Source organism: Gobio gobio (genome assembly GCF_949357685.1).
Source record: "Gobio gobio genome assembly, chromosome: 19".
NCBI lineage: Eukaryota > Metazoa > Chordata > Actinopteri > Cypriniformes > Gobionidae > Gobio > Gobio gobio.
Genome location: NC_137112.1, coordinates 2,697,881 through 2,724,649, shown reverse-complemented (window position 1 = coordinate 2,724,649; position 26,769 = coordinate 2,697,881). Strand labels below are relative to the sequence as shown.

The 26,769-nt window shown below is 40.8% G+C and overlaps 2 protein-coding genes across 2 annotated transcripts in view; one reads left to right on the top strand and one right to left on the bottom strand.

Moving 5' to 3' along the window:
* sos1 (son of sevenless homolog 1) overlaps positions 1 to 9,345 on the bottom strand; it is a gene marked incomplete at its 5' end in the record, with an annotated part of 100,174 nt that extends 90,829 nt beyond the window's left edge. The window contains one exon of the mRNA XM_079844438.1: positions 9,259 to 9,345. Coding sequence (XP_079700564.1) covers positions 9,259 to 9,345 — 87 coding nt within the window. The remainder of the gene's footprint in view (positions 1 to 9,258) is intronic.
* Positions 9,346 to 10,770: 1,425 nt separating this feature from the next.
* On the top strand, positions 10,771 to 25,099 carry rfc4 (replication factor C (activator 1) 4). The gene is made up of 10 exons (XM_079844213.1): positions 10,771 to 11,087; positions 11,285 to 11,363; positions 16,217 to 16,296; positions 16,368 to 16,487; positions 17,085 to 17,228; positions 18,336 to 18,456; positions 22,118 to 22,243; positions 22,316 to 22,396; positions 24,228 to 24,341; positions 24,869 to 25,099. The coding sequence occupies exons 1-10, from the start codon at positions 10,978 to 10,980 to the stop codon at positions 24,962 to 24,964; spliced, it is 1,071 nt and encodes a 356-aa protein (XP_079700339.1). The 5' UTR covers positions 10,771 to 10,977; the 3' UTR covers positions 24,965 to 25,099.
* The last annotated feature ends 1,670 nt before the right edge of the window (positions 25,100 to 26,769 follow it).

The window sequence follows — 26,769 nt, the reverse complement described above, 5'->3', positions numbered from 1 at the left end:
ACACTCCTCACACACACTCACTACAGACTCACTCACTGACACACACACCGTCCATCAACAGCACACACTCCTCACACACACTCACTACAGACTCACTGACACACACACCATCCATCAACAGCACACACTCCTCACACACACTCACTACAGACTCACTGACACACACACCGTCCATCAACAGCACACACTCCTCACACACACTCACTACACACACACCGTCCATCAACAGCACACACTCCTCACACACACTCACTACAGACTCACTGACACACACACCGTCCATCAACAGCACACACTCCTCACACACACTCACTACACACACACCGTCCATCAACAGCACACACTCCTCACACACACTCACTACAGACTCACTGACACACACACACCGTCCATCAACAGCACACACTCCTCACACACACTCACTACACACTCACCGTCCATCAACAGCACACACTCCTCACACACTCCTCACACACACTCACTGACACACTCACCGTCCATCAACAGCACACACTCCTCACACACACTCACTACACACTCACTCACTGACACACACACCGTCCATCAACAGCACACACTCCTCACACACACTCACTACACACACACCGTCCATCAACAGCACACACTCCTCACACACACTCACTACAGATTCACTGACACACACACCGTCCATCAACAGCACACACTCCTCACACACACTCACTACAGACTCACTGACACACACACACACACCGTCCATCAACAGCACACACTCCTCACACACACTCACTACAGACTCACTCACTGACACACACACCGTCCATCAACAGCACACACTCCTCACACACACTCACTACAGACTCACTCACTGACACACACACCGTCCATCAACAGCACACACTCCTCTCACACACTCACTACAGACTCACTCACTGACACACACACCGTCCATCAACAGCACACACTCCTCACACACACTCACTACAGATTCACTGACACACACACACCGTCCATCAACAGCACACACTCCTCACACACACTCACTACACACACACCGTCCATCAACAGCACACACTCCTCACACACACTCACTACAGATTCACTGACACACACACCGTCCATCAACAGCACACACTCCTCACACACACTCACTACAGACTCACTGACACACACACACACACCGTCCATCAACAGCACACACTCCTCACACACACTCACTACAGACTCACTCACTGACACACACACCGTCCATCAACAGCACACACTCCTCACACACACTCACTACAGACTCACTGACACACACACCATCCATCAACAGCACACACTCCTCACACACACTCACTACACACACACCGTCCATCAACAGCACACACTCCTCACACACACTCACTACAGACTCACTGACACACACACACCGTCCATCAACAGCACACACTCCTCACACACACTCACTACACACTCACCGTCCATCAACAGCACACACTCCTCACACACACTCACTGACACACTCACCGTCCATCAACAGCACACACTCCTCTCACACACTCACTACAGACTCACTCACTGACACACACACCGTCCATCAACAGCACACACTCCTCACACACACTCACTACAGATTCACTGACACACACACACCGTCCATCAACAGCACACACTCCTCACACACACTCACTACACACACACCGTCCATCAACAGCACACACTCCTCACACACACTCACTACAGATTCACTGACACACACACCGTCCATCAACAGCACACACTCCTCACACACACTCACTACACACACACCGTCCATCAACAGCACACACTCCTCACACACACTCACTACAGACTCACTGACACACACACCGTCCATCAACAGCACACACTCCTCACACACACTCACTACAGACTCACTGACACACACACCGTCCATCAACAGCACACACTCCTCACACACACTCACTACAGACTCACTGACACACACACCGTCCATCAACAGCACACACTCCTCACACACACTCACTACAGACTCACTGACACACACACACCGTCCATCAACAGCACACACTCCTCACACACACTCACTGACACACACACCGTCCATCAACAGCACACACTCCTCACACACACTCACTGACACACACACCGTCTATCAACAGCACACACTCCTCACACACACTCACTGACACACACACCGTCCATCAACAGCACACACTCCTCACACACACTCACTGACACACTCACCGTCTATCAACAGCACACACTCCTCACACACACTCACTGACACACACACCGTCCATCAACAGCACACACTCCTCACACACACTCACTGACACACACACCGTCCATCAACAGCACACACTCCTCACACACACTCACTACACACTCACCGTCTATCAACAGCACACACTCCTCACACACACTCACTGACACACACACCGTCTATCAACAGCACACACTCCTCACACACACTCACTGACACACACACCGTCCATCAACAGCACACACTCCTCACACACACTCACTACACACTCACCGTCTATCAACAGCACACACTCCTCACACACACTCACTGACACACACACCGTCTATCAACAGCACACACTCCTCACACACACTCACTGACACACACACCGTCCATCAACAGCACACACTCCTCACACACACTCACTACACACTCACCGTCCATCAACAGCACACACTCCTCACACACACTCACTACACACTCACCGTACATCAACAGCACACACTCCTCACACACACTCACTGACACACACACCGTCCATCAACAGCACACACTCCTCACACACACTCACTGACACACTCACCGTCCATCAACAGCACACACTCCTCACACACTCTCACTACACACTCACTGACACACACACACCGTCTATCAACAGCACACACTCCTCACACACACACACCGTCCATCAACAGCACACACTCCTCACACACACTCACTGACACACACACCGTCCATCAACAGCACACACTCCTCACACACACTCACTGACACACACACCGTCCATCAACAGCACACACTCCTCACACACACTCACTGATACACTCACCGTCCATCAACAGCACTCACTCCTCACACACACACACTCACTACACACTCACCGTCTATCAACAGCACACACTCCTCACACACACACACTGACACACACACCGTCCATCAACAGCACACACTCCTCACACACACTCACTGACACACACGCCGTCCATCAACAGCACACACTCCTCACACACACTCACTGACACACACACCGTCTATCAACAGCACACACTCCTCACACACACTCACTACACACTCACCGTACATCAACAGCACACACTCCTCACACACACTCACTGACACACACACCGTCCATCAACAGCACACACTCCTCACACACACTCACTACACACTCACCGTCCATCAACAGCACACACTCCTCACACACACTCACTACAGACTCACTGACACACACACACCGTCTATCAACAGCACACACTCCTCACACACACTCACTACACACTCACCATCCATCAACAGCACACACTCCTCACACACACTCACTGACACACACACCGTCCATCAACAGCACACACTCCTCACACACACTCACTACACACTCACCGTCCATCAACAGCACACACTCCTCACACACACTCACTGACACACACACCGTCTATCAACAGCACACACTCCTCACACACACTCACTACACACTCACCGTCCATCAACAGCACACACTCCTCACACACACTCACTACACACTCACCGTCTATCAACAGCACACACTCCTCACACACACTCACTACACACTCACCGTCTATCAACAGCACACACTCCTCACACACACTCACTACAGACTCACTGACACACACACACCGTCCATTAACAGCACACACTCCTCACACACACTCACTACACACTCACCGTCCATCAACAGCACACACTCCTCACACACACACACTCACTGACACACACACCGTCCATCAACAGCACACACTCCTCACACACACTCACTGACACACACACCGTCCATCAACAGCACACACTCCTCACACACACTCACTGACACACACACCGTCCATCAACAGCACACACTCCTCACACACACTCACTACACACTCACCGTCCATCAACAGCACACACTCCTCACACACACTCACTACACACTCACCGTCCATCAACAGCACACACTCCTCACACACACTCACTGACACACACACCGTCTATCAACAGCACACACTCCTCACACACACTCACTGACACACACACCGTCTATCAACAGCACACACTCCTCACACACACTCACTACAGACTCACTGACACACACACACCGTCTATCAACAGCACACACTCCTCACACACACTCACTACAGACTCACTGACACACACACACCGTCTATCAACAGCACACACTCCTCACACACACTCACTACACACACACCGTCCATCAACAGCACACACTCCTCACACACACTCACTACAGACTCACTGACACACACACACCGTCTATCAACAGCACACACTCCTCACACACACTCACTACACACTCACCGTACATCAACAGCACACACTCCTCACACACACTCACTACAGACTCACTGACACACACACCGTCCATCAACAGCACACACTCCTCACACACACTCACTACACACTCACCGTCCATCAACAGCACACACTCCTCACACACACTCACTGACACACACACCGTCCATCAACAGCACACACTCCTCACACACACTCACTGACACACACACCGTCCATCAACAGCACACACTCCTCACACACACTCACTACAGACTCACTGACACACACACCGTCCATCAACAGCACACACACACACACACACACACACACATCAGATCTGGTTAGTATATTACTCAACTTTCTTCTCATGCAGTTCTCCAGATATATAATTTACAGTAAATCTGCTTGAATGCAAACTCTCTGTTTCCAGTGTGAATATTGCTGATCTATATATCATCTTATTTGCTCTTAATATGATAGAAGCCCTTTTCTGACACATCAAAAAATCTCTTTGGTAAACCATAATTATTACATAAAAAATAAACATTTATGACATCACAATTATGAGATGAAGTCAAAATTATGATATTCAAAATTATAACATAAAAAGTTGAAATTATGACAATAAGTCATGACATGAATGACACGTGAAATTACAACATATTAAGTCAGAATTATGACAATCGAGTTATGACATACTAAAATGAATATTATAACGTACAAAAATATTTGAGATGAAGTCAAAATTATGACTTAAAGTGTCAACTTTTCATCTCTTATTTATGACATCGTCATTATTTTTTTTTTAAATTATATATATAAAAACAATTGACCATCGCATCATAATCATGTCTTTGATGGAATAATTTTGACTGTATCGCATCATAATCATGTCTTTTTATGTAATAATTTTGACAAATATGACGAAGTAGGTTATAATTTTGACTGTATCGCATCATAATCATGTCTTTGAAATAATAATTTTGACTAACAAATCATAATCATGTCTTTTTATGAAATAATTTGGACAAATATGACTTAGTAGGTCATGACTGTAAAAAATCATAATGTCTTTTAATGCAATAATTTTAACAAATATGACTTAGTATGTCATTATTTTGACTGTCTCGCATGATAATCTTGTCTTTTTATGTAATAATTTGGACAATTATGACTTAGTATGTGATTATTTTGACTGTAACAAATCATAATCATGTCATTTTATGTAATAATTCCGACTCTTTAGGTCATAATATTGACGTTTCATCTTATAAATATGACTTAGTATGTCATAATTTTGACTGTATCGCATCATAATGTCTTTTTATGTAATAATTTGGACAAATATGACTTAGTATGTCATAATTTTGACTGTATCGCATCATAACTCATTTTATATAATAATTCCGACTCTTTAGGTCATAATATTGATGTTTCATCTTATAAATATGACTTAGTATGTCATAATTTTGACTGTATCGCATCATAATCATGTCTTTTTATGTAATAACTTTGACAAATATGACTTAGTATGTCATAATTTTGACTATAACGAATCATAATCTTGTCTTTTTATGCAATAATTTTGACAAATATGACTTAGTAGGTCATAATTTTGACTGTAATTAATCATAATCATGTCTTTTTATGTAATAATTTGGACAAATATGACTTAGTATGTCATTTTTGACTGTAAGGAATCATAATCATGTCTTTTATGTAATAATTTTGACAAATATGACTTAGTATGTCATCATTTTGACTGTAAGGAATCATAATCATGTCTTTGATGGAATAATTTTGACTGTAATGAATCAAAATCATGTCTTTTTATGTAATAATTTTGACAAATATGACTTAGTATGTGTATGTCATAATTTTGACTGTATCACATCATAATCATGTCTTTTTTATGTAATAATTTTGACAAATATGACTTAGTAGCTCAAAATTTTGACTGTAACAAATCATAATTATGTCTTTTTATGTAATAATTTTGACTCTTTAGGTCATAATATTGATGTTTCATCTTATAAATATGACTTAGTATGTCATAATTTTGACTGTATCGCATCATAATCATGTCTTTGATGGAATAATTTTGACCATAACAAATCATAATCATGTCTTTTTATGCAATGATTTGGACAAATATGACTTAGTATGTAATAATTTTGACTGTATCACATCATAACTGTCATTTTATGTAATAATTCCGACTCTTTAGGTCATAATATTGGTTCAATCTTATAAATATGACTTAGTACATCATAATTTTGACTGTATCGCATCATAATCATGTCTTTTTATGCAATGATTTGGACAAATATAACTAAGGTGTAATAATGTTGTCTCTTCGGGTCATATTATTGATGTTACATATTATAAACATGACTTAGCATGTCATAATTTCGATCTACCAAAGCATATTTGTATTCTTATGTGGCTTCCATGCGTTCTGCTGCATTATATCGGTCGCCTGTTCTTCAGATATCGGCGCTCAGGTGTGATTTTGGTACGAGTATCGGCCGATAATAAACTCATATCAGCGACAAGGTCATGGGTTTGATCCCCAGGAATGCATGATCTGTGTTGCCATGGATGCAAGCATGTGTCATGTATGTGTCATGTATGTGTCATGTATGTAGTGTGTCTTTTTATGTTATCATTTTGACTGTAACGCATCATAATGTCTTTTTATGCAATAATTTTAACAAATATGTCACAATTTTGTCTGTATCGCATCATAATCATGTCTTTTTATGTAATAATTTTGACAAATATGACTTAGTAGGTCATAATTTTGACTGTATCGCATCATAATCACGTCTTTTTATGCAATCATTTTGACAAATATTACTTAGTATGTCATAATTTTGACTGTAAGGAATCATAATCATGTCTTTGATGGAATCATTTTAACTGTAACGAATCAGAATCATGTCTTTTTATGTAATAATTTGGACAGATATGACTTAGGTCATAATTTTGACTGTATCGCATCATGACGGTCATTTTATGTAATAATTCCGACTCTTTAGGTCATAATATTGATGTTTCATCTTATAAATATGACTTAGTATGTCATAATTTTGACTGTAATGAATCATAATCATGTCTTTTTATGCAATGATTTGGACAAATATGACTTAGTAGGTCATAATTTTGACTGTATCGGATCATAACTATGCCATTTTATGTAATAATTCCGACTCTTTATGTCATAATATTGATTCATCTCATAAATATGACTTAGTAGGTCATAATTTTGACCATCGCATCACAATCATAACTTTTTATGTAATAATTTTGTCTCTTCGGGTCATAATATTGACGTTACATATTATAAACATGACTTAGCATGTCATAATTTCGATCTACCAAAGCATATTTGTATTCTTATGTGGCTTCCATGCGTTCCGCTGCATTATATCGGTCGCCTGTTCTTCAGATATCGGCGCTCAGGTGTGATTTTGGTACGAGTATCGGCCGATAATAAACTCATATCAGCGACAAGGTCATGGGTTTGATCCCCAGGAATGCATGATCTGTGTTGCCATGGATGCAAGCATGTGTCATGTATGTGTCATGTATGTAGTGTGTCTTTTTATGTTATCATTTTGACTGTAACGCATCATAATGTCTTTTTATGCAATAATTTTAACAAATATGTCACAATTTTGTCTGTATCGCATCATAATCATGTCTTTTTATGTAATAATTTTGACAAATATGACTTAGTAGCTCATAATTTTGAATGTAACAAATCATAATCATGTCTTTTGATGCAATAATTTGGACAAATATGACTTAGTATGTCATCATTTTGACTGTATCGCATAATCATGTCTTTGATGGAATAATTTTGACTGTAAAGAATCATAATCATGTCTTTTCATGTAATCATTTTGACAAATATGACTTAGTAGGTCATAATTTTGACTGTATCACATCATAATCACATCTTTTTATGCAATCATTTTGACAAATATTACTTAGTATGTCATAATTTTGACTGTAAGGAATCATAATCATGTCTTTTATGTAATAATTGGACAAATATGACTTAGTATGTCATCATTTTGACTGTAACGAATCAGAATCATGTCTTTTTATGTAATAATTTGGACAGATATGACTTAGGTCATAATTTTGACTGTATCGCATCATGACGGTCATTTTATGTAATAATTACGACTCTTTAGGTCGTAATATTGATGTTTCATCTTATAAATATGACTTAGTATGTCATAATTTTGACTGTATCGCATCATAATCATGTCTTTTTATGCAATGATTTGGACAAATATGACTTAGTAGGTCATAATTTTGACTGTATCGGATCATAACTATGCCATTTTATGTAATAATTCCGACTCTTTATGTCATAATATTGATTAATCTCATAAATATGACTTAGTAGGTCATAATTTTGACCATCGCATCACAATCATAACTTTTTATGTAATAATGTTGTCTCTTCAGGTCATAATATTGATGTTACATATTATAAACATGACTTAGCATCTCATAATTTCGATCTACCAAAGCATATTTGTATTCTTATGTGGCTTCCATGCGTTCCGCTGCATTATATCGGTCGCCTGTTCTTCAGATATCGGCGCTCAGGTGTGATTTTGGTACGAGTATCGGCCGATAATAAACTCATATTCGATCCCCAGGAATGCATGATCTGTGTTGCCATGGATGCAAGCATGTGTCATGTATGTGTCATGTATGTAGTGTGACAGCTGTCTCACCTTGTTGAGTGACGGCACCAGCAGTCCTCTCCATTTGGGCGCGTTCTCCTCACTGTAGAAATCATACTGGAGGGGCGCAGCCTGCATGATGTGTGTGTGTGTGTGTGTGTGTGTGTGTGTGTGTGTGTGTGTGTGTGTGTGTGTGTGTGTGTGTGTGTGTGTGTGTGTGTCTCACATCCACCTGATCTCACACACCGGCTCAATGCATCCAGCCAGAGGAGGAGGAGAAGCAGCACACCTGCCTAATGTGACCATTGCATCCTCCAGACAGTCCGTCATGTGTTATCGATCAGATGTGTGTATCAGTGCGCGCGCATCTCCTCTGTTATCGATCAGATATCGATGAGGTATCGATCAGTCTGATCAGTGACTCCACTCACACAGAGCATCTGCTTTCAGCTCTGTCGCTGTTCTTGATGCTGACGCGCGTGTTTTGATCAGATCTCAGTGTTTTATTGATCCGCGTTCATTCGGGCGGTTCATGAACATGCGCAATAAAACGCCTCCAAAAACTGCCTGCTCTCGGCGCGGTCCGCGTCCCTCGCTCCACGCGCGCGACGACAAACACACGAGCATCCGACGAAGAGCAAAAGTCCAAACCGAGAGGAAAAACCGAAGGTAGAAAAGAAAGAGTATCTCCGCGGTTTGAAAGAGACGAAGCAAAAACACTGAGCGTGTGATGACGCAATGACGCACGGCGGCGCAGACAAAACTAGCAGAGCGCAGAGACGTTTTGAGATCACTCCAGTCAGGGGGGAAATAGAACGTAATAAGTATAAAATAACAAATAACAACAATATATCGAAATTAATAAGTACAAAAATTGAAATATTAAATATTCATAACAAAAACAAAAAGTGCACGCTCACTTTTTGTACTTTTTTTTAAAGAGGATTATTTGTATATACGGCTTGATTTTTGTTTTGTTTTTAAAATGCTGATTTTTAAGTTACTAAATGTGCTTTATCTCAGTTTTTTTTAGAGCGTGATGACGTAATGACGCACGGCGCCGCAGACAAAACTAACAGAGCGCAGAGACGCTTTGAGATCACTCCCGTCACCGGGAAAATAAAACATAAGAGTTGCACAATAAATGTGACACTTTTGAGAACGCATTATAAAATAAAATAAAAAACATATGTATAAATATTTTTTTTTTTTAAATATTTGCTCACAGTTTGACAGCTATGCGATTTTTGTTTTGTTTTGGAATTTGGATATATACTTGATTTTGTTTTCGAAACCAATAGTGGGTTTAATTACTAAATTTGTTTAGTTTCATTTTTTTTTTATGTATGATGTACGTCATTTAAAAAAAATCTAATTAAGTATGGTTCGTTCAACTTGATATTCACCCACATAAAAATGACGTTTACCACCTGTGGCGAAACAATCAAATTATTTGAAAGACATATTCTTGGCTGTGTGGAAATATTACAAACGATATTAATATTATTATTGAAAACCGTTTAAAATTCAGAATGTGATCACGTGACGATGAGCGGCTGCGGCGCGCGCCAGTGACGTACACGCGCGCACGACATACTGGCGGGAATCTGACGGGCTCGCGGAGTGTCAACAAACCCCCGAAGCGCTTCAATCACATTTATTCGACTTTAAAGAGATTTATTCTGCTTTATTCTCTTCTTTCGGCCGTGACAGCTGTAGGTGAGAGCGTTCGTCACGCGTGTGTTCGGTCGTGTGTTTATAGGAGGAGAAATGCAGGCGTTTTTGAAAGGAACACAGAGTGTTAAAGCTCAGAAACCTTCATCCTCATCATCATCAGGCGGAGAGAAGAAGCCGAGAGCTGTGCCCTGGGTGGAGAAATAGTGAGACTTCATCATATCTGTTTATATAAGCCCAATGTGATCTGAGAGCTATTGATATATCATATCGGGAAACGTTGTAGGCTATAATGCAGTGTGTGTGTGTGTGTGTGTGTGTGTGTGTGTGTGTGTGTGTGTGTGTGTGTGTGTGTGTGTGTGTGTGTGTGTGTGTGTGTGTGTGTGTGTTTTGCTCTCCTCAGCAGACCGAAGTGTGTGGATGAAGTGGCCTATCAGGAGGAGGTGGTTGCAGTACTGAAGAAATCTCTAGAGGGCGCTGATGTGCGTGAGACTCGGAACCGCATGTGTGACGTAATCAGTAATCTCGTGTCTGGTCATTCACTGTGGTCAGCAGTAGCTTGATCCCAAAAAAATCACATTCCTTCCTCTGTGTTCCAGTGTTATTACCATAGACTGTAAATAAATATGGACGTAGTGTCCATGCTTATGAATAATAAGTATTCATAAGTATATTATGCAGTGTCATAGCTACATCTCTGACGTTTATAGCAAACCAAACAGTTTGAAAATTTTATAGTTTTTGTGCGCAAAAAACCCCTGAATAACGACTTATATAGTGATGACGATTTCAAAACACGGCATCATGAAGCTTCGAAGCGTTATGAATCAGTGAGTCGATTCAGAGCGTTATGAATCAGTGAGTCGATTCAGCGGTTCAGAGCGTTATTCAGCGGTTCAGAGCGTTATGAATCAGTGAGTCGATTCAGCGGTTCAGAGCGTTATGAATCAGTGAGTCGATTCAGCGGTTCAGAGCATTATGAATCTGTGAGTCGATTCAGCGGTTCAGAGCGTTATGAATCAGTGAGTCGATTCAGCGGTTCAGAGCGTTATGAATCAGTGAGTCGATTCAGCGGTTCAGAGCGTTATGAATCAGTGAGTCGATTCAGCGGTTCAGAGCGTTATGAATCTGTGAGTCGATTCAGCGGTTCAGAGCGTTATGAATCTGTGAGTCGATTCAGCGGTTCAGAGCGTTATGAATCAGTGAGTCGATTCAGCGGTTCAGAGCGTTATGAATCTGAGTCGATTCAGCGGTTCAGAGCGTTATGAATCTGTGAGTCGATTTAGCGGTTCAGAGCGTTATGAATCTGTGAGTCGATTTAGCGGTTCAGAGCGTTATGAATCTGTGAGTCGATTCAGCGGTTCAGAGCGTTATGAATCTGTGAGTCGATTCAGCGGTTCAGAGCGTTATGAATCTGAGTCGATTCAGCGGTTCAGAGCGTTATGAATCTGTGAGTCGATTTAGCGGTTCAGAGCGTTATGAATCTGTGAGTCGATTTAGCGGTTCAGAGCGTTATGAATCAGTGAGTCGATTCAGAGCGTTATGAATCAGTGAGTCGATTCAGCGGTTCAGAGCGTTATTCAGCGGTTCAGAGCGTTATGAATCAGTGAGTCGATTCAGCGGTTCAGAGCATTATGAATCTGTGAGTCGATTCAGCGGTTCAGAGCGTTATGAATCTGTGAGTCGATTCAGCGGTTCAGAGCGTTATGAATCAGTGAGTCGATTCAGCGGTTCAGAGCGTTATGAATCAGTGAGTCGATTCAGCGGTTCAGAGCGTTATGAATCTGTGAGTCGATTCAGCGGTTCAGAGCGTTATGAATCAGTGAGTCGATTCAGCGGTTCAGAGCGTTATGAATCAGTGAGTCGATTCAGCGGTTCAGAGCGTTATGAATCAGTGAGTCGATTCAGCGGTTCGGAGCGTTATGAATCAGTGAGTCGATTCAGCGGTTCAGAGCGTTATGAATCAGTGAGTCGATTCAGCGGTTCAGAGCGTTATGAATCTGTGAGTCGATTCAGCGGTTCAGAGCGTTATGAATCTGTGAGTCGATTCAGCGGTTCAGAGCGTTATGAATCTGAGTCGATTCAGCGGTTCAGAGCGTTATGAATCTGTGAGTCGATTTAGCGGTTCAGAGCGTTATGAATCTGTGAGTCGATTTAGCGGTTCAGAGCGTTATGAATCTGTGAGTCGATTTAGCGGTTCAGAGCGTTATGAATCTGTGAGTCAATTCAGCGGTTCAGAGCGTTATGAATCTGTGAGTCGATTTAGCGGTTCAGAGCGTTATGAATCAGTGAGTCGATTCAGCGGTTCAGAGCGTTATGAATCAGTGAGTCGATTCAGCGGTTCAGAGCGTTATGAATCAGTGAGTCGATTCAGCGGTTCAGAGCGTTATGAATCAGTGAGTCGATTCAGCGGTTCAGAGCGTTATGAATCAGTGAGTCGATTCAGCGGTTTAGAGCGTTATGAATCAGTGAGTCGATTCAGCAATTTAGAGCGTTATGAATCAGTGAGTCGATTCAGCAGTGAGTCGATTCAGCGGTTCAGAGCGTTATGAATCAGTGAGTCGATTCAGCGGTTCAGAGCGTTATGAATCAGTGAGTCGATTCAGCGGTTCAGAGCGTTATGAATCTGTGAGTCGATTTAGCGGTTCAGAGCGTTATGAATCAGTGAGTCGATTTAGCGGTTCAGAGCGTTATGAATCAGTGAGTCGATTCAGCGGTTCAGAGCGTTATGAATCAGTGAGTCGATTCAGCGGTTTAGAGCGTTATGAATCAGTGAGTCGATTCAGCAGTTCAGAGCGCTATGAATCAGTGAATCGATTCAGCAGTTCAGAGCGTTATGAATCAGTGAGTCGATTCAGCGGTTCAGAGCGTTATGAATCAGTGAGTCGATTCAGCGGTTTAGAGCGTTATGAATCAGTGAGTCGATTCAGCGGTTCAGAGCGTTATGAATCAGTGAGTCGATTCAGCAGTTCAGAGCGCTATGAATCAGTGAATCGATTCAGCAGTTCAGAGCGTTATGAATCAGTGAGTCGATTCAGCGGTTCAGAGCGTTATGAATCAGTGAGTCGATTCAGCGGTTTAGAGCGTTATGAATCAGTGAGTCGATTCAGCAGTTCAGAGCGTTATGAATCAGTGAGTCGATTCAGCAGTTCAGAGCGTTATGAATCAGTGAGTCGATTCAGCGGTTCAGAGCGTTATGAATCAGTGAGTCGATTCAGCGGTTCAGAGCGTTATGAATCAGTGAGTCGATTTAGCGGTTCAGAGCGTTATGAATCAGTGAGTCGATTCAGCGGTTCAGAGCGTTATGAATCAGTGAGTCGATTCAGCGGTTTAGAGCGTTATGAATCAGTGAGTCGATTCAGCAGTTCAGAGCGCTATGAATCAGTGAATCGATTCAGCAGTTCAGAGCGTTATGAATCAGTGAGTCGATTCAGCGGTTCAGAGCGTTATGAATCAGTGAGTCGATTCAGCGGTTTAGAGCGTTATGAATCAGTGAGTCGATTCAGCAGTTCAGAGCGTTATGAATCAGTGAGTCGATTCAGCAGTTCAGAGCGTTATGAATCAGTGAGTCGATTCAGCGGTTCAGAGCGTTATGAATCAGTGAGTCGATTCAGCGGTTCAGAGCGTTATGAATCAGTGAGTCGATTCAGCGGTTCAGAGCGTTATGAATCAGTGAGTCGATTCAGCGGTTTGGATCGCCAAATTTCAGCAGTTTGGCGGTTTGACACGCGATCCGAATCATGATTCGACTCCACCTACTGGTGATTTAGTTTCATCTTTCCAACATTTCTTATTATTATCTTTATTATTATATTTCTTATATTCAAAAATATTTAAAGTAATCTCATAACATTATTTAATGCAGTTGTAATTTTTCAGTGTAAATTATTTAATTTGATTGGTAACAGCCCTATAGTGTCTTATTCTTAATTCTAATTTAATTTATAGATCACATTTAAAAATATAAAATGAAAGCTGAAGCATAGCCTATAAGATTATGGAAAAATGCCCTTTTATAAAAAGGTAAAAATATCACAAATATGCAGATTTAAATATGTCAAAGCTGACCGAACACTGGTGAGAATATTGCTTCTGAATAGATTATATTTACAAAAAAAAAAGAAAAGTAAAACCGGACAAGCTACTTTTTTACTCGGACAAGTGAATGACAAATTTACTCGTCCGAAGGACAAACATGCAAACAGGCTTAATGTCGAGCTCTGCAGTGGTCATAATGTTATGCTTGATCTATATATATATTCTATATTCAATTCTAGCATGATTAACATGTTGCTAACACGAATTAACATGTTGGAATTATTTAACGCAGTGCTAGCATGATTTACCACAGTGCTAGCATGTTTTAGCACGTTGCTAGCATGATCCAACATGTTAACATTGTTTAGCACGTTTCTTGCTTGAATGTGCATGTTGCTAGCATTCATTAACACATTATTATGTTGCTAGCGTAATTTAACACAGTGCTAGCATGATTTTGAACAGTGCTAATATTTTTTTAGCATGTTGCTAACACATTGCTTGAATTTGCATGTTGGTAGTATGCATTAGCACATTGTTAACATGTTACTAACATGATTTAACACGTTGTTAGCATGTTTTAACACATTGCATTCAATTGACAATTTGCTAGCATTAATTATCATGTTTACTAGTATGATTTGATTTGTGAGTCGATTCAGCAGTTCAGAGCGTTATGAATCAGTGAGTCGATTCAGCAGTTCAGAGCGTTATGAATCAGTGAGTCGATTTAACGGTTCAGAGCGTTATGAATCAGTGAGTCGATTCAGCAGTTCAGAGCGCTATGAATCAGTGAGTCGATTCAGCGGTTCAGAGCGTTATGAATCAGTGAGTCGATTCAGCGGTTCAGAGCGTTATGAATCAGTGAGTCGATTTAACAGTTCAGAGCGTTATGAATCAGTGAGTCGATTCAGCAGTTCAGAGCGTTATGAATCAGTGAGTCGATTTAACGGTTCAGAGCGTTATGAATCAGTGAGTCGATTCAGCAGTTCAGAGCGTTATGAATCAGTGAGTCGATTCAGCGGTTTGAAGCATTATGAATCAGTGAGTCGATTCAGCGGTTTGAAGCGTTATGAATCAGTGAGTCGATTCAGCGGTTTGGAGCGTTATGAGTATGATTTGATTTGTTACCGATATGTTACTACTGTTGTACCTTGTTGTTAGCATTATTAGCATGTTTGTTAACATGATTTAACACAGTGCTAGCATTGTTTAACATGTTGCTAGCATGATTCTAATTTTTGTTTAAGTTGAAGTACTTCAAATCTAAAATCTGAAGTGCGCTGTGTTCTTCCAGCTGCCCAACCTGCTGTTCTACGGTCCTCCTGGCACAGGAAAGACGTCCACCATCCTCGCGGCGGCCAGAGAGCTTTATGGGTAAGATCTGCAGACGTGATGATGCTAATGCTGATTCAGACACGCGTGTGCTTATGCTCATGTGTGTGCAGACCGGAGCTGTACCGGCAGAGAGTTCTGGAGCTGAATGCGTCTGATGAGCGAGGGATCCAGGTGGTGCGTGAGAAGGTGAAGCGCTTCGCCCAGCTGACGGTGGCCGGCTCGCGCACTGAGTGAGTTACGCTAGCCGCTAATCGCTAATCATTTCCCCCCCAATCGAGTGCTTCTGACCGCTAGCTTTCCTCTCTGAAGCATGTTTAACATGTTGGTAACATAATTTAAAATGATGTTAGCATGATATAGCATGTTTGCTTGCGTGATTTAACATCGTTAGCATTTAACACATTGTTAACTTGTTTGTTTCAGCACATTGCTAACATGCATTAGCACGTTGTTAGCCTGTTTAACATGTTGGTAACATAATTTAAAATGACGTTAGCATGATATAGCATGTTTGCTTGCATGATTTGTTGTGTTGCTATCATGATTTAACATGTTTTTAGCGTTAACACAATGTTAGCATGATTGGCATTTTTCTAGCATGCATTAGCACATTGTTAACCTGTTTGCTAGCAATATTTACCTCAGTGTTAACATGATTTAACATGTTTTAAATTTGTTAGCATGAATGAGCATGTTTTGCTGGCATGATTTGACATGTTGCTAATGTGTGTTAGCATTAGCACATTGTTAACAAGGCTGAAATGTGAGGTTTCTCATTTGATAAAGCTGTATTAGCATGTTTTCTAAGACTGTGATCTGAATCCCAGCGGGAAGCCGTGTCCGCCGTTTAAGATCATCATCCTGGACGAGGCGGACTCCATGACCAACGCGGCTCAGGCGGCGCTACGACGCACGATGGAGAAGGAGTCACGAACCACACGCTTCTGCCTCATCTGCAACTACGTCAGCCGGTCAGTGTACCGGTCAAACAATTAGCACAGTGCTAGCATGCTTTGACATGTTGCTAATATGATTTAACACGTTGCTAGCATGCTTTGACATGTGGTTAGCATTATTTAGCACATCATGGTAGCAAACACCACATTTCATGCTAGCATTATTTGTTGTGTTGCTACCATGATTTAGCATGTTGTTAGCGTTAACATGATTAGCATATTGTTAAAACACATTGGTAACATGTTTGAGCATTTTTGCTAACATGAATCCACTTTTTAGCATGTTGATAGTAGGGATGCACGATATTGGATTTTTGCCGATATCCGATATTTTTCAACTAATTTTGGCCGATGCCGATATCGATACCGATATATGTTTATTTTTTCCCTTTGTTTGGAAACCACCATTTTGAGCAAAAAAAAATTTTTTTTTTCATTCTGGTTTCAGATTTCTGAGGTCTCCTTACTAAAAGGATGTTAAAGATAAATAAATGTTAATAAAGTTATTTTTATAATAAGAGTATATTAAAAGCGCTGAAAATAACAATAATAAAGTCAGTCATTTTTCAACCCAGACAGATGCAGTTGTAATCTAAATGTTTTATTTTTAGATTTGAGTTGTGGGATCAGTTGATTCAGCTTCAGATACAATTTTTTTTAACAATTATTTTAGAGCTCCTTGGATTATTTTTCATCATCAATTTCATAAAATTTTATTACAGATTAATAAACTGTATGTAAAAGTATTTAATTTACAAGTGCCATGCTTGTGCTTTGACTTCATTACTGCTTTATTTATTCAGATAAAGAAGTAACTTCTATTTATTTGTGTATTCTACTTTTCATTCACTATTACTGTAACAACATCGCCCCCACGATGTGAGTTATTGCAGGCGCATATCAACTCGTTATCATATCGGCAAGGCATATCGGCATAATTTTTTCATATCGGCCGATGCCGATTTTTATATTTTAAGCGTTTATCGGCCGATTCCGATGTCGTGCCGATAATATCGTGCATCCCTAGTTGATAGCATGATTTAACATTGCAGTGTGAGCGCCGAAACCCTCCGCGCGCGCCTCTTCCACTGCGCGACCCTTAACTAGCGCTTGTCTCCTCAGGATCATCGAGCCGCTGACCTCCAGATGCTCCAAGTTCCGCTTCAAACCGCTGGCCAATGGCATCCAGCAGGAGCGTCTGCTGGAGATCTGCGGGAAGGAGGACCTCAAGTACAGCAAAGATGTAAACGCAGCAGTCCTGTTCATTACCCATGAGCTAGCCTGTTGCTAGCATTGTGCCAATTAATGCTAGGCCTGGCATGTGGTAAATCATGCTAACATGTTAAAAAATGCTAGCAACGTGTTAAATCCATGTTGTGTTGCTACCATGATTAGCTTGCATTAACACAATGTTAACATGATTAGCATGTTTTGCTAACATGATTCAACATGTTGCTTGTGTGAAATGTTTCTAGCGTGTTTTAACGCATTGTTACCATTTTGCTAACATAATTTAACAGTGCTAATATATTATTAGCAAGATATGTCATTGTTTTAAATTCATGTGATTTACCATGTTGTTAACATGCATTAGCACATTGTTGCTAGCGTGATTTAACACAGTGCTGACATGTTTTGCTAGCATGATTTAACGCGTTGCTAGCATGTTTTTACACGTTAACATGATTTAACACACGTTGGCATGAATTGGCACATCATGGTAGCAAACACCACATTTCATGCTAACATGATTTATCATTTTGTTAGCATTAACACAGTTAACATGATTAGCATTTTGCTAACATGATTTAACACATTGCTAACATGTTTGAACATTTTTGCTAACATGATTCAACGTGTTAGTAGCATGTTGATGGCATGATTTAACATTGTTAGCATTATTGAACACATTGTTAACATGATTCAACATGCTAGCATGCATTAGCACATTGTTAACATGTTTTGCTAGCGGGATTTAACACACTGTGCTAGCATGTTTTGACATGTTAACATGATTTAATGTGTTGCTAGTATTTTTTTACATGTTGTTAACATGATTTAGCACACGTTAGCATGAATTGGCACATCATGGTAGCAAACACCACATTTCATGCTAGCATGATTTGCTGGGTTGCTAACATGATTTACCAGTTTGTTAGCATTAACAGTTAACATGATTAGCATTTTATAACATGATTTAACACATTGATAACATGTTTGAGCATTTTTGCTAACATGACTCAACGTGTTAACATTAAATTAGCATGTTGATGTCATTATTTAACATTGTTAGCATTATTGAACACATCGTTAATGATTCAACATGTTGCTAGCATTAATTAGCACATTGTTAACATGTTGCTAGCGGGATTTAACACTGTGCTAGCATGTTTTGAAATGTTAACATGATTTAATGCTTTGCTAGCATTTTTTTTACATGTTGTTAACATGATTTAGCGCACGTTAGCATGAATTGGCACATCATGGTAGCAAACACCACATTTCATGCTAGCATGATTTGCTGTGTTGCTACCATATGTAGCATGTTTTGCTAGCATTAACACAGTTAACATGATTAGCATTTTGCTAACATGATTTAACACATTGATAACATGTTTGAGCATTTTTGCTTACATGATTCAATGTGTTAGCATTAAATTAGCATGTTGATGGCATGATTTAACATTGCTAGCATGATTGAACACATTGTTAACATGTTGCTAGCATGCATTAGCACATTGTTAACATGTTGCTAACCTGATTTAACACCGTGCTAGCATGTTTTGACATGTTGCTAACATGATTTAACGCATTGCTAGTTTTTACATGTTGCTAACATGATTTAGCACACGTTAACATGAATTGGCATGGTAGCAAACAGTACATTTCATACTAGCATGATTTGCTGTGTTGCTACCATGATATGTAGCATGTTGTTAGCATTAACAGTTAACATGATTAGCATTTTGATAACATGATTTAACACATTGCTAACACGTTTGAGCATTTTTGCTAACATGACTCAACGTGTTAACATTAAATTAGCATGTTGATGTCATTATTTAACATTGTTAGTATTATTGAACACATCGTTAATATGATTCAACATGTTGCTAGCATGAATTAGCACATTGTTAACATGTTGCTAGCAGGATTTAACACTGTGCTAGCATGTTTTGAAATGTTAACATGATTTATTGCTTTGCTAGCATTTTTTTACATGTTGTTAACATGATTTAGCGCACGTTAGCATGAATTGGCACATCATGGTAGCAAACACCATATTTCATGCTAGCATGATTTGCTGTGTTGCTACCATATGTAGCATGTTTTGCTAGCATTAACACAGTTAACATGATTAGCATTTTGCTAACATGATTTAACACATTGATAACATGTTTGAGCATTTTTGCTTACATGATTCAAAATGTTAGCATTAAATTAGCATGTTGATGGCATGATTTAACATTGCTAGCATGATTGAACACATTGTTAACATGTTGCTAGCATGCATTAGCACATTGTTAACATGTTGCTAACCTGATTTAACACCATGCTAGCATGTTTTGACATGTTGCTAACATGATTTAACGCATTGCCAGTTTTTACATGTTGTTAACATGATTTAGCACACGTTAACATGAATTGGCATGGTAGCAAACAGTACATTTCATACTAGCATGATTTGCTGTGTTGCTACCATGATATGTAGCATGTTGTTAGCATTAACAGTTAACATGATTAGCATTTTGATGACATGATTTAACACATTGCTAACACGTTTGAGCATTTTTGCTAACATGAGTTACCGTGTTAGCATTAATTTAGCATGATTTAACATTGCTATCATGATTGAACACATCGTTAACTTGATTCAACACAGTTATTATGAATTAGCATGTTTGCTGGCATGATTTAACATGGCTAGTATTTAACACTTGTTAACATGTTTCTAACTGTTTCAGCACACATTGTTAACATGCATTAGCGCATTGTTTACCTGTTGCTATCGTGATTCAACATGTTAGCATTTTTCTAGCATGCATTAGCACGTTGTTGCTAACATTTAGCTCAGTGTTAACATGATTTAACATGTTTTAAAATTGTTAGCATGATGTAGCACATTGTTAGCTCCAATGGACACATTGTTAGCATGAATTAGCATGTTTGCTGGCATGATTTAACATGGCTAGTATTTAACACTTGTTAACATGTTTCTAACTGTTACAGCACATTGCTAACATGCATTAGCGCATTGTTTACCTGTTGCTATCATGATTTAACATGTTAGCATTTTTCTAGCATGCATTAGCACGTTGTTGCTAACATTTAGCTCAGTGTTAACATGATTTAACATGTTTTAAAATTGTTAGCATGATGTAGCACATTGCTAGCTCCAATGGACACATTGTTAGCATGAATTAGCATGTTTGTTGACATGATTTAACATGGCTAGTATTTAACACTTGTTAACATGTTTCTAACTGTTTCAGCACATTGTTAACATGCATTAGCGCATTGTTAACATGTTGCCAAAGGCTGAAATGTGAGGTTTCTCATTTGATAAAACTGTATTAGCGTGTTTCTAACATGAATTAGCACATTGTTAACATGCTAAAACATCAAATGACACAGACTTTGCTCTACCCCACCTACATGCTATTCATCTGAGTTGTGCGAGTCTTAAAAAGCCTTACATTTTTAAAACCCCGACATCCAATCAATTCCCTGTGACCAAATCAAGCTCCGCCCTACATTTGTTCTTGTTCCTGAAGCGTTTCACTCACTATAGAGAAGAGAAGACTAGCGCAACTTCCCTTTCATGCCGCCTTTAAAGCACACGCGCACGCTCTGTTAATGTGTGTGTGTGTGTGTGTGTGTGTGTGTGTGTGTGTGTGTTGAAGGGAATCGAGGCTCTGGTGAAGGTGTCAGAAGGAGATCTCAGGAAAGCCATCACGTTTCTCCAGAGCGCCGCCAGACTCAACGCTGAGCGGGAAATCACGGAGCAGATGATCATCGAGATCGCCGGGGTGAGTGTGTGAACGCTCCTGATCGTCACTGAGGCTGAATAAACCGTCCTCAAACTGCACTTCCTGTTCTAGGTGGTTCCACCCAAAGTGATTGAAGCGCTCCTCCAGATCTGCTACAAAGGAGCTTTTGAGAAGCTGGAGATCGCGGTGAAGGTGAGACTCAAACACGGTTTAACAGCAATGGTCATTTTTGAGCGAGATGCTAACGGGCTAATCAGATTCAATGAGCTATGCTAGCAGTGCTAGCGCCAGACCCGGAGATCGGCTGAATGGAAAACGGTCAAACTCAACTGTTCAACTCTAGGGGAGACGGAAAATGAGCCTATTTTCAAAAATAGTGGTGCGTCCCTTTAAAGGACAACTCCGGTGAAAAATGAACCTAGGGGTAATTAGCACATGGTTATCGAGTAGATCGTTCTCTGGGATGCGTTTTCATGAAAATCGAATGTAAAGAGTTTTATCTCTAAAAGCAGATTAGCTTATAACGCTAGTATATGGGGCACAGAATAAGGCAAATTAAATCGCTAGTTAAAGCGTTAGTTCACCCAAAAATGTAAATTGTGTCATTAATGACTTCCCCTCATGTGGTTGGACACCCGTCAGACCTCCGTTCATCTTCAGACACAAATGAAGATATTTTAGTGTAAATCTGATGCTCTGAAAGGCCTCCATTGGCTCAACTTTACACTCTCAAGACCCTTAAAAGACACTAAAGACTAAAGTTACAAAGTCCATCTCACTACAGCGGCTCTACAATAACTTTATGAAGACGAGAATAGTTTCTGTGCGCAAAAAACCCTAAATAACGACTTATATAGTGATGACGATTTCAAAACACGGCCTCATGAAGCTTCGAAGCGTTATGAATCAGTGAGTCGAATCAGCAGTTTGGCGGTTTGACACGCGATCCGAATCATGAATCGACTCACTGATTCATAACGCTTCGAAGCTTCATGAGGCCGTGTTTTGAAATCGTCATCACTATATAAGTCGTTATTTAGGGGTTTTTTGCGCACAAAAACTATTGTCGCCGATTCATAAAGTTATTGTAGAGCCGCTGTAGTGAGATGGACTTTGTAACTTTAGTCTTTAGTGTCTTTTAAGGGTCTTGAGAGTGTAAAGTTGAGCCAATGGAGGCCTTTCAGAGCATCAGATTTACACTAAAATATCTTCATTTGTGTCTGAAGATGAACGGAGTATTTATGCTAATATTTTACCTCTTATCAGACGAGCGTGATCATCTCTGAGCTCCGCCATAACTTCCGACAAGTGAGGTCAAATACGAGCGTGGTCATAGATATATCGATAATAGATGCCTCATTCTACTGATCCGTGCAGGCGCTAATGAGGCATCTACGTATACATCTATGACCACGCTCGTATTTGACCTCACTTAGCGGAAGTTATGGCTGAGCTCAGAGATGATCACGCTCGTCTGATAAGAGGTAAAATAATATCATAAATACTGCTGGGTTTCTCTCAGAAACTGATGGTTTGTCTAGATCAGACCCTTATTCATCATCTGGTGTCGTTTAAAGCCCTTTGAAGCTGCACTGAAACTGTCATTTGAACCGTTTGGAGCCCATTGAAGTCCATTATATGGAGAAAAACCCTGGACTGTTTTCATCAAAAACCTTCATTTCTTTCCGACTTTAGAAAGAAAGACATGGACATCTTGGATGACATGAGGGAGAGTAAATTATCAGCAAAAGTTTATTTAAAAGTGAACTAATCCTTTAACTAGCGATTTAATTTGCCTTATTCTGTGCCCCATATACTAGCGTTATAAGCTAATCTGTTTTTAGAGATAAAACTCTTTACATTCGATTTTCATGAAAACGCATCCCAGAGAACGATCTACTCGATAACCATGTGCTAATTACCCCTAGGTTCATTTTTCACCGGAGTTGTCCTTTAAGAATGTTTAGCTGTACATAATGTTTTGCCATGTGTGAATGTTTAAAGCTCGTCTTGATGTGTGCAGGATCTGATCGATCAGGGATTCGCTGCAACCAACGTTCTCACCCAGTTACACGAAGTCGTCATCGAAGAGAAGCTGAGCGATAAACAGAAATCTGTGATTGCAGAGAAGATGGCCGTAAGTGAACCGGACGCCACAGTGTGTTCTGACCATAGATATACATAATAAAGGCTAGATGCCTCGTCCGCTGCTGGCCAATGGATGTCGGCGGCCATCTTGTCACAGTCCACACCTGGCGGCCATCTTGTCACACTCAGCTCGCTCACTCCTAACATTGTGTTTTAACGGTGCGTGTACTTTTTAAATAACCATAACTTGCTCAATTTTCTACTGATTTTCAAACTGTTTGGTTTGTTATAAACGTCAGAGATGTAGTTATGACACTGGATACATATGAATAATTATTCATAATGTGTTCAAGCATTCATAATTATAGCCACGTTAATAACGTTTGTAAGAAACCAAACCATTTGTAAATCCGTCGAGATTTCAGCGAGATAAGAGTGTTTGTGTTCAGATCAGGCACAAGATGGCCGCCAGAAAGCTTTCCTGTGACAAAATGGCCGCCAGTGATGATGTTAGAGACTCCGCCCTAAGAAATCTAGCCTTTATAATGTAAATCTATGATTCTGACTGTCTTTCAGGAGGTGGACAAGTGTCTGGCAGATGGAGCGGACGAGTATCTGCAGTTATTGAGTCTCTGCTCTGTCATCATGCAACAGGCCGCACAGAACAGCTGAGCCGACCAATCAGCAGCTCCGGTACACTTCCGCTGACCAATCAGCATTGCGCTAACATCACACATGACTGCCTAGATTGTTGTTTTCAACTTTTTGTACATTTGAAATATGTAATTAAAACATTTCTTTCCTATGTATGTTGTGGGGTGTTTTTTTTTTACATTTCAATATTTATTTTGGGGACGAACGCCCTCATTTAAATAGTCAATATGCAGAATAAAGGGGCGGGGCCTGAAGTTAGTTGAAACGGGTGGTTATGGTAAGGGGCGGGACATTTCACAAACACCAATCACCTCTCTAATGTGACTTATCTTATCAAGCAGCCAATCATTAATGACCTAATATCTTCATAGCCACACCCTAGCAACCAGTTACAGCACCCTAGCAACCACCCCACAGACCATTGAAAAACAGAGGAGAGGGATATAAATGAATCAGGACATCTTTGAGACCCATGAAAATGACTCTTTTGATTTGTGCAGTCAATTATTTTAACCTGCTAACTGCCCTAGCAACCATTGAGACCACCGTAGCAACCCAAACCCAAAGTGGGATATCTTCAACTGCCACGGCACTCCCTAGCAACCAAACAGATTACCCTAGCAACTGTTTAGGAAAAAACATATCTCTGCATCAGAACATCATAGAGACATGGGGGTTGGCTCTTTTGCTAGCAAACAGGACTTCCAACATGCTACACATGCTAGCAGTGGATAGCTACATGCTAATAGTGATTAGCTAAGTGCTAAAACATGTTAAAAACTCCATAATAACCATCTGTGACAAGTAGCAACTGCCTAGAAACACTATCAACTACCCATAACACCCAAGCAACCGCATAGCACCTTCCTAACAACCACCCACAAGACCCTAGTAACCATCACACATGACTGCCTAGATTGTTCTTTTCAACTTTTTGTACATATACGAATTTTTTTGTTGTGGGGTGTTTTTTTATATTTAATTTTGTTCAAATATTTCTTCCGGGAATGAACACGTCACAATATTCCTCATTTAAATAATTAATGAGCAGAATAAAGGGGCGGGGCCTGGTTGAGTTAGTTAGTCGTGTGTTGAAACTGCCGGTTATGGTAAGGGGCGGGACATTTCCCAAACACCAATCACAACACACTGCTCCAGCCGACCAATCAGAGCACAGTGTGCTTTCAGAAGGAGGGGCTTCATACAGACAGGAAGTAAACAGAGTTACTGACTGACTGGGAAGAGTGGAGCCGCAACAATGGAGAATATGTTCAATTCGGACAGTTCAATTCGCACTGCAGTAAACTCGCGCACCACCGCTTACAATGCCGGTCTCCTAACGGGGGATATGAGGGAGTACAAAGCTTCATGTTACGCTCTCCGGCGCGCCGTTAAAGCCGCAAAACTCCGCTATAAAGACAGAGTGGAATCTCATTTCCAACTCAACGACTCCCGGCGGATGTGGCAGGGACTGAGGACCATCTGTGCTTTTGGAACTAAATCCTCTGCAGAGGTGAGAGCTGATCCGTTGCTGGTGAACGAGTTAAACTCTTTCTACGCTCGCTTTGATGGTAATCGCGGCAGCGCGACTCCGGCGAGTGACGCGTCAGAGAGAGTCCCTCAGAGCAGCAACGGTCACGTGATCTCTGTCTCGGAGGACGAGGTTCGGAGGGCACTCAAACGTGTGGATGTCAGGAAAGCTGCTGGGCCGGATGGTATTTCAGGTCGTGTTCTGCGGTCCTGTGCTGATCAGCTCGCAGGGCTCTTTACATCCATATTTAACGAGTCCCTTGCTACATCTGTTGTCCCCACCTCCTTCAAAC